General features: G+C 35.1%; 3 protein-coding genes across 9 annotated transcripts in view; 2 read left to right on the top strand and 1 right to left on the bottom strand.

Moving 5' to 3' along the window:
* kcc (solute carrier family 12 member kcc) overlaps positions 1-15,265 on the bottom strand; it is a 479,479-nt gene that overhangs the window by 202,538 nt on the left and 261,676 nt on the right. The gene's annotated exons all lie outside the window — the stretch shown is intronic.
* Positions 2,997-5,249, top strand: LOC140750645 (trypsin, alkaline C-like). Its single transcript, XM_073084315.1, has 4 exons — positions 2,997-3,102; positions 3,666-3,834; positions 4,408-4,663; positions 4,907-5,249. Exons 1-4 carry the CDS (start codon positions 3,057-3,059, stop codon positions 5,201-5,203), a joined length of 768 nt encoding a protein of 255 aa, XP_072940416.1. The 5' UTR covers positions 2,997-3,056; the 3' UTR covers positions 5,204-5,249.
* LOC140750636 (trypsin, alkaline C-like) lies at positions 12,726-14,977 on the top strand. The gene is made up of 4 exons (XM_073084305.1): positions 12,726-12,831; positions 13,395-13,563; positions 14,136-14,391; positions 14,636-14,977. Exons 1-4 carry the CDS (start codon positions 12,786-12,788, stop codon positions 14,930-14,932), a joined length of 768 nt encoding a protein of 255 aa, XP_072940406.1. The 5' UTR covers positions 12,726-12,785; the 3' UTR covers positions 14,933-14,977.

Raw genomic sequence — 15,265 nt, 5'->3', positions numbered from 1 at the left:
CGAAACCAACACATATGATAATATCCGTCCAGCCGTTTGGGGTGGAGGCTATGTCAAGAAATAACACATACGTCATCATCATCATCATGTGAGACATATATCATATTTATGTATGTGTTCCAGTGTATGTATGTATGTACATACGTTAGAAAAACATCACCGCAGTCGGGTAAAAACTGATTGTCTGAATATTCTCATGCATGATGGAAATTATTTTTGGGAAACGTAAATCAAGTTTGCATCAAATTTTAACGATGCGTCGATTTTCTTACGATTTTCACGACTCGGTGCAACGTACCACCGTAACGCCGATTGTCCACCGCCACCGTCATCGAGTCGATACCGATAATTAATGATAGCGCCGAAGCAGCGTACAATACATTTACTATAGCCGCTTGTCCACCGCGTAGGATAGAAGAATAGAATTGTAGATCGGCGTGACCGCTAGATCTGGACCGAGCTTTTGATGGGCCGATGGGCCGGCAATACAAAACACGTTGGAACTTGTCCATACACTGTCGTCACACGCGTGACGCGTGACAGCAAAATAAACCGGCGATATTGGTCGTGGTGGACAAACTATCGCCGTCACGATATAGTAAAATTGGCCCGAAATTATCTCGTTCTCGGTGTCGGCTCGGCGACGGTGGCGGTGGACAAACGGCCTAAGGGTCGCGTCAATGAATACATAAAATAAATAGAATTCGGCAATCCGGCATTCGACAAAATCAATTATTTTTAAATTGATATTAAATGATTCGATTTTGATGAATCTTTTTTATAAGGTGTGATTTTTATGGTATATTTAGGTATGATTTAAAATGTGTCAGAGCGGTGATTTTTTTTAAAGTATGTACGATATTTAAATTATCAGGAGTCACCGCTACTTTTTTGCCTCAGGTCTTCCAGACGCCCAAATTATGACCTAGGGCAGATAACCAGGACAATGAAATGGATTGTCATCGGTGCTTAACATTTGTGCGAAATTCAATAGATCAGGCGTTTTTAAGTCCATGATAATTACCTCAAAAGAATACCTATATCCATTGATACATACATGCATACAGACATGTATGTCTGTAAAGCTTATATACAGTGTGTAAAAAATACGAAACATAAAATGTAAACATTTCAATATATTTTAACTGTTCTAGAAAATATCTTTACTTAACTCGATATGCATATTTAAGCAAAACCGATAAATGATAGCTTATTGATAAGCCCATGAATCAAAGTTGTCGATTTAGGTGATCAAAAGCACATACTTACCTATTTTTAAATGCGCAAATAGTGATGATACCGTACCTCGTTTTTACCCATACACCCAAATATCAAATAAACTTCCCATAATTTTTAGTGTTTTTTTAAATCAAAGTATTTTCAGTTTAGTAACAATGCGTAGTAGAGTTAGCTTAAAGCGCTTTGGCGTAGAAAGGTTGTCAAATATTTACATACCTGCTTAAATACTCCTATAATTATCATCCTTATGATAATAACATGAATTTCACAGTTAATCTTATCGATAAAATAAGGGCAATAAAAACGACTGACAGGTTGTCATTTGATATACATTATTTATTGCTTGGGCGCAATCTAGTTTTCAAAAATGGAGTTCCCTAGCGGTTGGGTATAATACTAATGGTCTCTAAGCAAATGAGATGATTAGTGACAAAATTTGACTAATATTTTTGGACCTGTAATTTTGAATTCATAGTGGTTCGGTTACGGTGGTACCACATTCACACCCATTTCTGATTATTAAAGTTTAAAGAGCATGGTTGGGGCAGACAAACTTACACGAGGCACTTAGTCCTGAGAGGATTACCCATCTTTGGGCGACTTTAGGTAGGATCCTATTCCCATCTGTAGTACCTATTTACTTTCAGGTGGTCTGCATTAACTTGGGCTTCTTCTGTTTATACAAAAAAAAAAAAACAATTAACTCTATGTAATATCATTATCGTTATGTTTAACCCAAACAGATTAAGTAAGAAGCTACACATATATACAAATATGACATCTAATATTAACAAACGAAGGAAATTGATATTATCTATTTTTAACACGCTTTTATTAGCTTCAGACGTATGTATGTTGGTATGTTGGTATGTTGGTATGTTAGTATGTAACGGAATCTTTGAACATGATTTTAACCCCCTTCAAAACGTCGGATTAACTCGAAATTTGGCATACTTATTAAGGACCGATGACAATTCAATATTTTAAACATTAATAGTTTTGTACCATTGTCCTTATCAACATCCTCTGGATTAACGATTTTCGAGGCGAGATTTTTCAAACACCTTCAGCAAAGTTCATCGCAACTTTAGATTGCAAATAATAATTATTGCTATTTACGAGTAGTTTCAATAGGCGTAACTTTTATATCGTGATTTTTAGTTTAGAAAATAATAATGTTATTTCCCTATAACTCAAATGTTCTGAAACATATCTATAATGCGCTCTTGTAGAATGATTTTTAGGATTCCGTACTCAAAGGTTAAAACGAAACCCTCTGCGGTCTGTTCGTCTGTCGTTGGGCTTTATCTCTTAAATCGTACTAGATAGACACTTGATTTTTTTACAAACGATGAATAATGGTGGTCGCTATAACGAGAAATACTAAAAATTAATAAATAATTATAGTTCAAAAAACTAAAAAACACGCTTTTATGATAAAATCAACTAAAAAGTAGAAAATAATTTTCAATCTAAGAATCAATTAAGGAACAGTAAATAGTATAATTGTGGAAAAAGTGTGGGGTGCTTTTCGAACCTGATAAATGGAGCACCCCACACTTTTTCCACAATTATACTATTTACTGTTCCTTAATTGATTCTTAGATTGAAAATTATTTTCTACTTTTTAGTTCATTTTATCATAAAAGCGTGTTTTTTAGTTTTTTGAACTATAATTATAATATTATCGATATTATTTATTTTAAGATAAAGAATAAGTCCTATATCTTTATTGGACCTAAATGATTGACAGGTGCTGGAAGTATATAAAGTCCGAACATCACTTCTACTCATCACAGTTGGAGGAACCGGAGAAAATGTACACACTAGTGGTGTTGGCCCTGGCTATAACGGCGGTTACAGGTGAGTATCAAATTTTATTTTTAAAACCGTCTAAATTTCGCATTTTTAATACTTTATGTAAATCGAAGTAAATATTTCAGTTGTCATACGAAATAGATAATCTATATAGATTATTCTTGTTATTTGTATCTATTTCTCTTTATGAATCTCGACATCATTTAGCACTTGACATTTTTCGGGATACTTCGTGTAAATTCAAGGTAAACAATTCAGTTGTCATACGAAATAGTCAATCGATATAAATTATTATTATTTGAATTTCGACCTTTCGTATCAAGTAAATTTATTGTAGGAGTATTAAAGAATTTGCTTTTATTACTAATTATGAAATATTATTATTAATTGTAAATTCATGTAAACATAGTTTTTAGAATGTAAGTAATTTATATAGTTTGTAAATTTTAAATTAAATATTAATATTTTATTAATAATAGTCAACATGTCAATCGCCTATAATAATGCTGCGTACATAACCTATTAATTTATGTGTTTGTGATTTAAGTGCACCGAAGTGTGTTCTTCGTTGGTGCACCTAGTAAATAAGTAAATAAATTCCATTTCAGCCGTACCAACTAATCCTCAAAGGATTGTTGGTGGTTCTACGACCACTATCCAGCAATATCCTTTCGGGGCAGCTCTTTTGTTTTCACGGCTCGCTGCAAACCACAGGCAGTCATGTGGCGGTACCATTCTGAACAACAGAAGCATCCTATCTGCTGCTCATTGCTTCATGTAAGTTTTTTAAGAATTTGGTTAACGCACTACGTGCTTCTTGACGAATCCACAGAAATAATGTTGTAGTGATTTTGAATTATTGCTTATTTGTCAAATGAATATTTCAATACAACAGACGAGCAACCAACAATATTTTTTTGGACAGGTACTTGAAGTGTACAGGAAATTTATATGAAATAATTTGCAGATTTTTTGTTCCACTGAAGAAAAAAAAGTTAAAGTGTAATAACAATTTTAAGTTTAATAATTTTTGTAACACCAACCCAGTCCATTCCCAGTTCATTTTCCTTCTTCATAAGATCACTGACAAAAGCGTTTTTCATTTAGTATGGCTCAGTAATAATATTATTATGAAACTATCTGACCTAGCAAACGTTGTGTTGCCATATAAAAAATTACTTAGGGGCATGAAAAATAGATAGTAGCAGATTCTCAGACCAAATATATGCATATAAAATTTGATGAAAATCGGTAAAGCCGTTTCGGAGGAGTATGGTAACTAACATTGTAACACAAGAATTTTATATATAAGATAATACTTATTCAACACTTATATTTTCATTATTTCAGAGGCGATACAATTAACCAATGGCGTATCCGCGTGGGATCTACCAACGCTAACAGTGGAGGCGTCGTTCACAACACTAACAGAATTCTGAACCATCCTAACTTCAACAGGGTTAACTTAGACAATGATGTTGCTATTCTGCGATCCAACACTGTTTTCACCTTCAGCAATGTCGTCCGCGCTGCCAGCATCGCCGGTTCCAATTACAACCTCGGCGACAACCAAGTTGTCTGGGCTATCGGATGGGGTGCGATCAGGGTAATCTTCTGAATTTTCAACACATACATTGTGTTATCCGAAATATTTAATTTTAATATCACGTTATTGGCATGATCTTTATTTTATGCAGGCAATTAGGTCATACGCAAAACTGGCAGACTTTGGTTTAGTTCATTTTTTTTAATTCGAGAATAAGTACGTTTTACATTTGTCTATGGCCAATTGGGTTTATCATTGAACTGACAGGAAATTATTTTTAACTGATTTCTTGTTAATTTTCAGTGGCAAGGCGCTTCATCTGAGCAGCTTCGTCATGTGCAGATTTGGACCGTCAATCAAGCGACTTGCAGAACCCGTTACGCTGAACTTCGCCGCACCATCACCGACAACATGTTGTGCTCTGGCTGGCTGAACGTGGGCGGTCGCGACCAGTGCCAGGGAGACTCCGGCGGTCCTCTCCTCCACAACAATGTCGTCGTTGGTGTGTGCTCTTGGGGAGAAGAATGCGCTCTTCCCCGGTTCCCTGGTGTCAACGCTCGCGTGTCTCGCTACACTTCTTGGATTCAAAGCAACTCTTAAGCACAAATTCAATAAAAATTAAAGACATTCTCTACGAATAAATAACGTTTTGGCAAAAATAACATGTTTCTAATTTTTTGTTCCTATTTTTGTAGCTTTTGTAAGGTCCCTAAGGGCTTCGACCAAAAGGGCACTATAAACACACTCATTTCTGATTTATAACATCCAGGTTGCGTTATGTTTTGTTTTGAAAGTTGTGGTTAGGTTCCTATATAGTATTGCCGTCAGGTGGACAACTTGCTGTTTTGCAAATTTGGAATTATAAAAAATAAAATATCATTATAATACGAGCGGCAACCTGTGTCTTCATCCATTGGGGTTAGACAAAGGTACATTGAGCAGTTTATTGTAGTATTTTATTTATTTTATTTATGACTATTATTTTAGTTTTGACTGAAGTATTGAAGCTAGAATCATGAAATTTGAAATATAGCTTCATTTTATAATGTAGATGCGCACTAAGAACGGATATTTTGATATTCCACTGTTAAGGGGGTTAAATGGGGGTTGAAAGTTAGTATGAAAGTCCGTCAATTTTAAAGCAAACTGGATGAAAGTAATAAAAATCTAATCTAAGGGTTTTTCCAAAATCAACCCTAAAGGTCGTTTAATAGTGGATGGAACATTATTTTAAAATCCGTTAATTTGAAAACCAGGACTGTAAAAATAGCATTTAGCTTTCTGGTTCGAAATAATACAGCTTCATTAACACCGTTTATGGAAAATCTACCCTTAAGAGGGTAAAATAGGGGTAGAAACTTCGTTTAGAAGTCCGCAGCTTTTTAAGCAAAGTCTATAAAAATTGTTATTTGGCTTTCTGATTGAATATAATAGGACACCTATTTTACAGTTTTTGGAAAATCAACCCTTGAGGTTGTTTAATAGGGGATGGAATTTTATTTTAAGATCCGTTTATTTAGAAACAAGGACTGTAAAAATAGGTTTTAGCTTTCTGGTACGAAATAATAGATCTTCTTTAACAACGTTTATGGAAAATCTACCCTTAAGAGGATAAAATAGGGGTAGAAACTTCGTTTAGAAGTTCGCAGATTTTAGAGCAAAGTCTATGTAATTTAGTATTCTGCTTTCTGATTGAAAATAATAGAACACCTACTTCACCGTTTTTGAACAATTAACCCTTAAGGACGTTTAATAAGGGATGGAACTTTATTTTAAAAACCGTTAATTTGGAAGCAAGGACTGTAAAAATTGGCAATTGGCTTTCTGGTTGGTGTATGCATTATGCCTTTCTGTTTACACATCTGTTTCAGCATTTTTAGCAACTCAACAATCAATCCTATTAGGGAGTACCCTAAGTAAGAAACTTATAAGTAATGAAAGTTTCTTTAAAAACCGTCATTGTAGTTACTTCCTTTGGCGTGTCTGGAAAAAGAAGATAGTGCAGAGAGGTTTAGTGTAGAGCGAAATTCCACGGGCCGTCGTAACATATTTTTAACATGGGAATGTATTGCGGTTTTTTAGAGTTCCGTACTTAAAGGATAAAAACGGAACTCTATACTAAGACTTCGCTGTCTGTCCGTCTGTCCGTGTGTCACAGGGCTCTATCTCTGCAACTTTAGAACTGGATAGAGGATGCATAACGATGGCCGCTATGACAACAAATACTAAATACAACAAACTGCTATTCGATATTTTTCCAACTAACTTTTGAACCGTTAGAGGTAGACAGTTCAAATTTTCACAATGTGTGTACTTTAATGGCTGCTGCAATATTAAATACTAGAAATTTAAAAAAATGAAAATTTTGGTTGAAAGGAACCCTCCAGATGCGGGTTTGACTTGCACTTGGCCAATTATTAGTAACGCGCAGTATTAGTAACCGGCGGGCCACAAGGGAAAGTCGCGGGCCACACACCACCCGTGGGTGTCGGGTTGCCGACCGCTGGTGTTGACTATTAGCTGATTTTCAGGTCAACAGAAAAGAAAAGAAAAGAAAAGGGGGACTTATGGAGTTGCGGGCGGCAAGAATGGGAGCTCTAACCGCCCAGCCAGCGACCCTGGAAAGAACCACTGTATGCAAGGCCGCATATAACATGGACGGTTCCTATGGAATAGTGTAAATAATAATTATTGTATCCTACATGAAACTTATGTTTTAAAGAAAGTTTCATTACAGTCCACTAATTAGAGTTTTAGTGTATATTTCTGAAGAAAGCTTGACCAATTTAGGTACACAGTAACGAAAAAAAAAGCTTTTATTAATTAAATATTAATGCTACTTTATCGTTAAAATTGTTAAAGGTACAAATTTACGATTACAGTTATTTGTATGTCTTATCATATTTTTTTACGCGGGCGAAGCCGCGGGTTCTGCTAGTACTAATATGTTTGTTGCATATAACATTTATACCTACTTACCATTTTTCGAAGTCATGCTTAAGAAGTAAGGGTATACCAAATATTGATAACACATTAATATATCTTTAATACGTGCGTATTTTATCAGATTATAGGAAAGATCAGAAAATATGCTTATCGTTTTATAATGTAGTTATCACAAATAAATATTTTCATTTGAGCGGATATAAATTATCTCGGAACGATGAGCTTTATTTATAAATAATGTCAGATTATTTAAAGCCCCAGATTAAGATTTTTGTCTAGGAATATTAAGATATACCTACGTAACGCAATCCAGCTGATTCTAAGTTTAGCAATATTTCCCTGTCAGTATATATATTTTTATGTAATATAGAATTCATAGACGACTGCATACAGTCCACCTGATGGTAAGTGGCTACTGCCGCCCATGGTCGTCTGTAATCAAACGCAGATAAGATTAGATTCCTAACTAAGATCGGCCACAGATACGCCACTATCCTTGCGGACTAAGCTGGAATGTCCCGGAAATGTATGTGACCCCACCACACCCTTCAAACCAGAACACAGCAGTACTTAACACGGTTCGTCTGTTTATATACAGGGTGTCCCGTAAGTACCACGACAAACTTTGGGAAAACATAGGTAGGACTGGACATATTTCTTATAAAACTTAAAGAATATGCATACTCGTACTTACCAAAAACCTGGTTGAATTTTTGTATATTTAGTGTTTTGTCATCTTCACTTACCTGCAAGTAAATAAAAAAGTATTATTATAAGAAGGAAGTTGCTTTATAATTTTAACAGGCGTTTCATAGCATAAGTAAATTTTGAAAACTAGTTGACCCGGCAAGCGTTGTGATGCCATATAAATAAAAAAAATGTTAAGGGTGAACAATTCTTATCATTTAAGGTTATGAAAAATAGATAGTAGCCGATTCTCAGACCTACTGAATATGCATGTAAAATTTAGTGAAAATCGGTATAGCCGTTTCGGAGGAGTATGTACAGTAACTAACATTGCGACACGAGAATTTTATATATAAGGTAAACTTGAAGAATGTCACTCAGATAATGGAATATATATGGTATTTTACTATATGTATAGGATTTTATAACGGAATGTGTGGGTGGTGAATTTTTATATAGGTGAAACTATATAGAAAACCTGAAAATACTTGGTTAATAGGAGTTACTGAGCGTATTTTGATACAAAAAGATAAATAATTAAAATAAAAACCAATGTTAAGCAATGTTTACGTATTACTAGTGAATTTAGACCTATTTTCACAAAATATATGCATATTAATAGCATAGTAGAGAATGAGGTATAGACTCTTGCCTAGAAGTAAACAATTAAATATAATAAGGGATGCAGCGATGCAGATAAATCAGGGAGGGAAAGGAGTGGGCCATACACTAGGAAAAAATACTTTGAATAGTATGGGTTCTATGTACGTAGGCGCAGGGTATAGTATTTCTGGATAAGGATCGTTTTGTACTGAAGTAATCGAGAATTAATATCTTCGCTAGATTAGATACAAATTATCAGTTTTGATAATTTGTGTAAAGTAATCAGAAAGGATGAGCTGATTCTGTACAAAATGTAATCATCCTGATTAGGATTATTGTAGGAGTAGTGTAGGTAGTAGCATTAGACACCTGTTTCATTTATAATTTTTGTTTACCTACAAACTTTTATGTGGAGCGATCTTACGTAGTTTTGATTTTTTTTATAATATAGGAGCAGCAGACGAGCATTCAGTTCTACTGGCTACTGCCGCCCATGGACATCTGTAATCAACCCCAGATAGGATTAGATATTCCTACCTGAGGTCGGCCACAGACGCGCCGCTACCCCTGAGGACTAAGCTGGAACGCCTTGGAAAAGTATGTCTCCCTTACCACACTCTTCAAAAGGGAACACAGCAGCGCCCAACACTGCTGTTATTAGGCAGAAATAGGTGTGGCGGTGGTGCTGCCGGAGTCGAACCACAAAGTGTGCTACCACCTTCAAAATTATTATCAATACTACTGTATTTCATAACTAGACGGTTTGTTGTCGCCTCCGCTCATGGAAAATAGACTAATAATCAGCTCAGATAGAATAGGGAATCTACCTGAATCCGATCCCAGATGCATTACCAGTCCTGAGGACTAATAAATATAGTTCAAAAAACTAAAAAACACGCTTTTATGATAAAATCGTATAATTGTGTAATTGTACACAGTAAATTGTATAATTGTGGTAAAAGTGTGGGGTGCTTTTCGAAAATTGATTAGTGGAGCACCCCACGCTTTTTTCACAATTATACAATTTACTGTTCCTTAATTGATTCCTAGATTGAAAATTATTTTGTACTTTTTAGTTGATTTTATCATAAAAGCGTGTTTTTTAGTTTTTTGAACTATATTTATTTTATTAATTTTTAGTATTTGTTGTTATTATATAATGTTATATTAAATATATATATAAATATTACGGTTTAAGAGATAAAGCCCTGTGACTCACGAACAGACAGCGGAGGGTTTCGTTTTATCCTTTGAGTACGTAATCTTAAAAATCATTCTACAAGATGGCATTATAAATATGTTTCAGTACATTTGAGTTATAGGGAAATAACATTATTATTTTTCAAAACTAAAAATCAATCTAGTAACTTTGCCTGAACTCTCCCAAAGGCGCTTTCTCTCGCCTCGAAAATCGTTAATCCTGAGGATGTTGATAAGGATAATGGTACAAAATTATTAAAATCGTGTATCGTCATCCGTTTTTGATAATCTTTCAAAATTTTGAATTAAACTGAACGTTCAAAGTAGATATAAATCGGGTTCAAAGATTCCGTTACTGTTACGTACATACATACATAAATACATACATACATACATACATACATACATACAACTAATAAATGCGTGTGAATTAATATGGTAACCTCATTCTATTAAGTAAGCCAGCCGACATGACTCATGATGAAACTAATAATTACAATAAAAAAACAAAACCTAACTACGTGAAATTATAGCCTATGTTACTCCCATAATTTAGACGAAACCAACACATATGATAATATCCGTCCAGCCGTTTGGGGTGGAGGGTATGTCAAGAAATAACACATACGTCTTCATCATCATCATGTGAGACATATATCATATTTATGTATGTGTTCTAGCGTATGTATGTATGTACATACGTTAGAAAAACATCACCGCAGTCGGGTAAAACCTGATTGTCTGAATATTCTCATGCATGATGGAAATTATTTTTTGGAAACGTAAATCAAGTTTGCATCAAATTTTAACGATGCCTCGATTTTCTTACGATTTTCACTACTCGGTGCAACGTACCACCGTAACGCCGTTTGTCCACCGCCACCGTCATCGAGTCGATACCGATAATTAATGATAGCGCCGAAGCAGCGTTCATACATTTACTATAGCCGCTTGTCCACCGCGTAGGATAGAAGAATAGAATTGTAGATCGGCGTGACCGCTAGATCGGGACCGAGCTTTTGATGGGCCGATGGGCCGGCAATACAAAACACGTTGGAACTTGTCCATACACTGTCGTCACACGCGTGACGCGTGACAGCAAAATAAACCGGCGATATAGGTCGTGGTGGACAAACTATCGCCGTAACGATACAGTAAAATCGGCCCGAAATTATCTCGTTCTCGGTGTCGGCTCGGCGACGGTGGACAAACGGCCTAAGGGTCGCGTCAATGAATACATAAAATAAATAGAATTCGGCAATCCGGCATTCGACAAAATCAATTATTTTTAAATTGATATTAAATGATTCGATTTTGATGAATCTTTTTTATAAGGTGTAATTTTTATGGTATATTTAGGTATGATTTAAAACGTGTCAGAGCGGTGATTTTTTTTTAAAGTATGTACGATATTTAAATTATCAGGAGTCACCGCTACTTTTTTGCCTCAGGTCTTCCAGACGCCCAAATTATGACCTAGGGCAGATAACCAGGACAATGATATGGATTGTCATCGGTGCTTAACATTTGTGCGAAATTCAATAGATCAGGCGTTTTTAAGTCCATGATAATTGCCTCAAAAGAGTACCTATATTCATTGATACATACATGCATACAGACATGTATGTCTGTAAAGCTTATATACAGTGTGTAAAAAATACGAAACATAAAATGTATACATTTCAATATATTGTAACTGTTCTAGAAAATATCTTTACTTAACTCGATATGCATATTTAAGCAAAACCGATAAATGAATGCTTATTGATAAGCCCATGAATCAAAGTTGTCGATTTAGGTGATCAAAAGCACATACTTACCTATTTTTAAATGCGCAAATAGTGATGATACCGTACCTCGTTTTTACCCATACACCCAAATATCAAATAAACTTACCATAATTTTTAGTGTTTTTTTTAAATCAAAGTATTTTCAGTTTAGTAACAATGCGTAGTAGAGTTAGCTTAAAGCGCTTTGGCGTAGAAAGGTTGTCAAATATTTACATACCTGCTTAAATACTCCTATAATTATCATCCTTATGATAATAACATAAATTTCACAGTTAATCTTATCGATAAAATAAGGGCAATAAAAACGACTGACAGGTTGTCATTTGATGTACATTATTTATTGCTTGGGCGCAATCTAGTTTTAAAAAATGGAGTTCCCTAGCGGTTGGGTATAATACTAATGGTCTCTAAGCAAATGAGATGATTAGTGACAAAATTTAACTAATATTTTTGGACCTGTAATGTTGAATTCATAGTGGTTCGGTTACGGTGGTACCACATTCACACCCATTTCTGATTATTAAACTTTAAAGAGTATGGTTGGGGCAGACAAACTTACACGAGGCACTTGGTCCTGAGAGGATTACCCATCTTTGGGCGACTTTAGGTAGGTTCCTATTCCCATCTGTAGTACCTATTTACTTTCAGGTGGTCTGCATTATCTTGGGCTTCTTCTGTTTATACAAAAAAAAAACAATTAACTCTATGTAATATCATTATCATTATGTTTAACCCAAACAGATTAAGTAAGAAGCTACACATATATACAAATATGACATCTAAGATTAACAAACGAAGGAAATTGATATTATCTATTTTAATATTATCGATATTATTTATTTTAAGATATAGAATAAGTCCTATATCTTTATTGGACCTAAATGATTGACAGGTGCTGGAAGTATATAAAGTCCGAACATCACTTCTACTCATCACAGTTGGAGGAACCGGAGAAAATGTACACACTAGTGGTGTTGGCCCTGGCTATAACGGCGGTTACAGGTGAGTATCAAATTTTATTTTTAAAACCGTCTAAATTTCGCATTTTTAATACTTTATGTAAATCGAAGTAAATATTTCAGTTGTCATACGAAATAGATAATCTATATAGATTATTCTTGTTATTTGTATCTATTTCTCTTTATGAATCTCGACATCATTTAGCACTTGACATTTTTCGGGATACTTCGTGTAAATTCAAGGTAAACAATTCAGTTGTCATACGAAATAGTCAATCGATATGAATTATTATTATTTGAATTTCGACCTTTCGTATCAAGTAAATTTATTGTAGGAGTATTAAAGAATTTGCTTTTATTACTAATTATGAAATATTATTATTAATTGTAAATTCATGTAAACATAGTTTTTAGAATGTAAGTAATTTATATAGTTTGTAAATTTTAAATTAAATATTAATATTTTATTAATAATAGTCAACATGTCAATCGCCTATAATAATGCTGCGTACATAACCTATTAATTTATGTGTTTGTGATTTAAGTGCACCGAAGTGTGTTCTTCGTTGGTGCACCTAGTAAATAAGTAAATAAATTCCATTTCAGCCGTACCAACTAATCCTCAAAGGATTGTTGGTGGTTCTACGACCACTATCCAGCAATATCCTTTCGGGGCAGCTCTTTTGTTTTCACGGACCGGTGCAAACCACAGGCAGTCATGTGGCGGTACCGTTCTGAACAACAGAAGCATCCTATCTGCTGCTCATTGCTTCATGTAAGTTTTTTAAGAATTTGGTTAACGCACTACGTGCTTCTTGACGAATCCACAGAAATAATGTTGTAGTGATTTTGAATTATTGCTTATTTGTCAAATGAATATTTCAATACAACAGACGAGCAACCAACAATATTTTTTTGGACAGGTACTTGAAGTGTACAGGAAATTTATATGAAATAATTTGCAGATTTTTTGTTCCACTGAAGAAAAAAAGTTAAAGTGTAATAACAATTTTAAGTTTAATAATTTTAGTAACACCAACCCAGTCCATTCCCAGTTCATTTTCCTTCTTCATAAGATCACTGACAAAAGCGTTTTCCATTTAGTATGGCTCAGTAATAATATTATTATGAAACTATCTGACCTAGCAAACGTTGTGTTGCCATATAAAAAATCACTTAGGGGCATGAAAAATAGATAGTAGCAGATTCTCAGACCAAATATATGCATATAAAATTTGATGAAAATCGGTAAAGCCGTTTCGGAGGAGTATGGTAACTAACATTGTGACACAAGAATTTTATATATAAGATAATACTTATTCAACACTTATATTTTCATTATTTCAGAGGCGATACAATTAACCAATGGCGTATCCGCGTGGGATCTACCAACGCTAACAGTGGAGGCGCCGTTCACAACACTAACAGGATTCTGAACCATCCTAACTTCAACAGGGTCAACTTAGACAATGATGTTGCTATTCTGCGATCCAACACTGTTTTCACCTTCAGCAATGTCGTCCGCGCTGGCAGCATCGCCGGTTCCAATTACAACCTCGGCGACAACCAAGTTGTCTGGGCTATCGGATGGGGTGCAATCAGGGTAATCTTCTGAATTTTCAACACATACATTGTGTTATCCGAAATATTTAATTTTACTATCACGTTATTGGCATGATCTTTATTTTATGCAGGCAATTAGGTCATACGCAAAACTGGCAGACTTTGGTTTAGTTCAGTTTTTTTTAATTCGAGAATAAGTACGTTTTACATTTGTCTATGGCCAATTGGGTATATCATTGAACTGACAGTAAATTATTTTTAACTGATTTCTTGTTAACTTTCAGTGGCAAGGCCCAGGATCTGAACAGCTGCGTCATGTTCAGATTTGGACCGTCAACCAAGGTGTTTGCAGAACCCGTTACGCTGAACTTCGCCGCACCATCACTGACAACATGTTGTGCTCCGGCTGGCTAGACGTGGGCGGTCGCGACCAGTGCCAGGGAGACTCCGGCGGTCCGCTCCTCCACAACAATGTCGTCGTTGGTGTGTGCTCTTGGGGAGAACGCTGCGCCCTCGCTCGCTACCCTGGTGTCAATGCTCGCGTGTCTCGCTACACTTCTTGGATCCAATCTAACTCTTAAGCACAAATTCAATAAAAATTAAAGACATTCTCTACGAATAAATAACGTTTTGGCAAAATTAACATGTTTCTAATTTTTTGTTCCTATTTTTGTAGATTTTGTAAGGTCCCTAAGGGCTTCGACCAAAAGGGCACTATAAACACACTCATTTCTGATTTATAACATCCAGGTTGTGTTATGTTTTGATTTGAAAGTTGTGGCTAGGTTCCTATATAGTATTGCCGTCAGGTGGACAACTTGCTGTTTTGCAATTTTGGCGTTAATAATTTGGTTCACATATACGTTTGTGTTTTATTTTTCACATACCATGGGACCATTATGATTTTTGCATAG

This window comes from Epargyreus clarus, unplaced genomic scaffold, assembly GCF_041222505.1.
Source record: "Epargyreus clarus isolate Ecla_fem2 unplaced genomic scaffold, WU_Ecla_fem_2.2 ptg000003l, whole genome shotgun sequence".
Taxonomy (NCBI): domain Eukaryota; kingdom Metazoa; phylum Arthropoda; class Insecta; order Lepidoptera; family Hesperiidae; genus Epargyreus; species Epargyreus clarus.
This window is presented reverse-complemented; position numbering and strand designations above follow the sequence as displayed.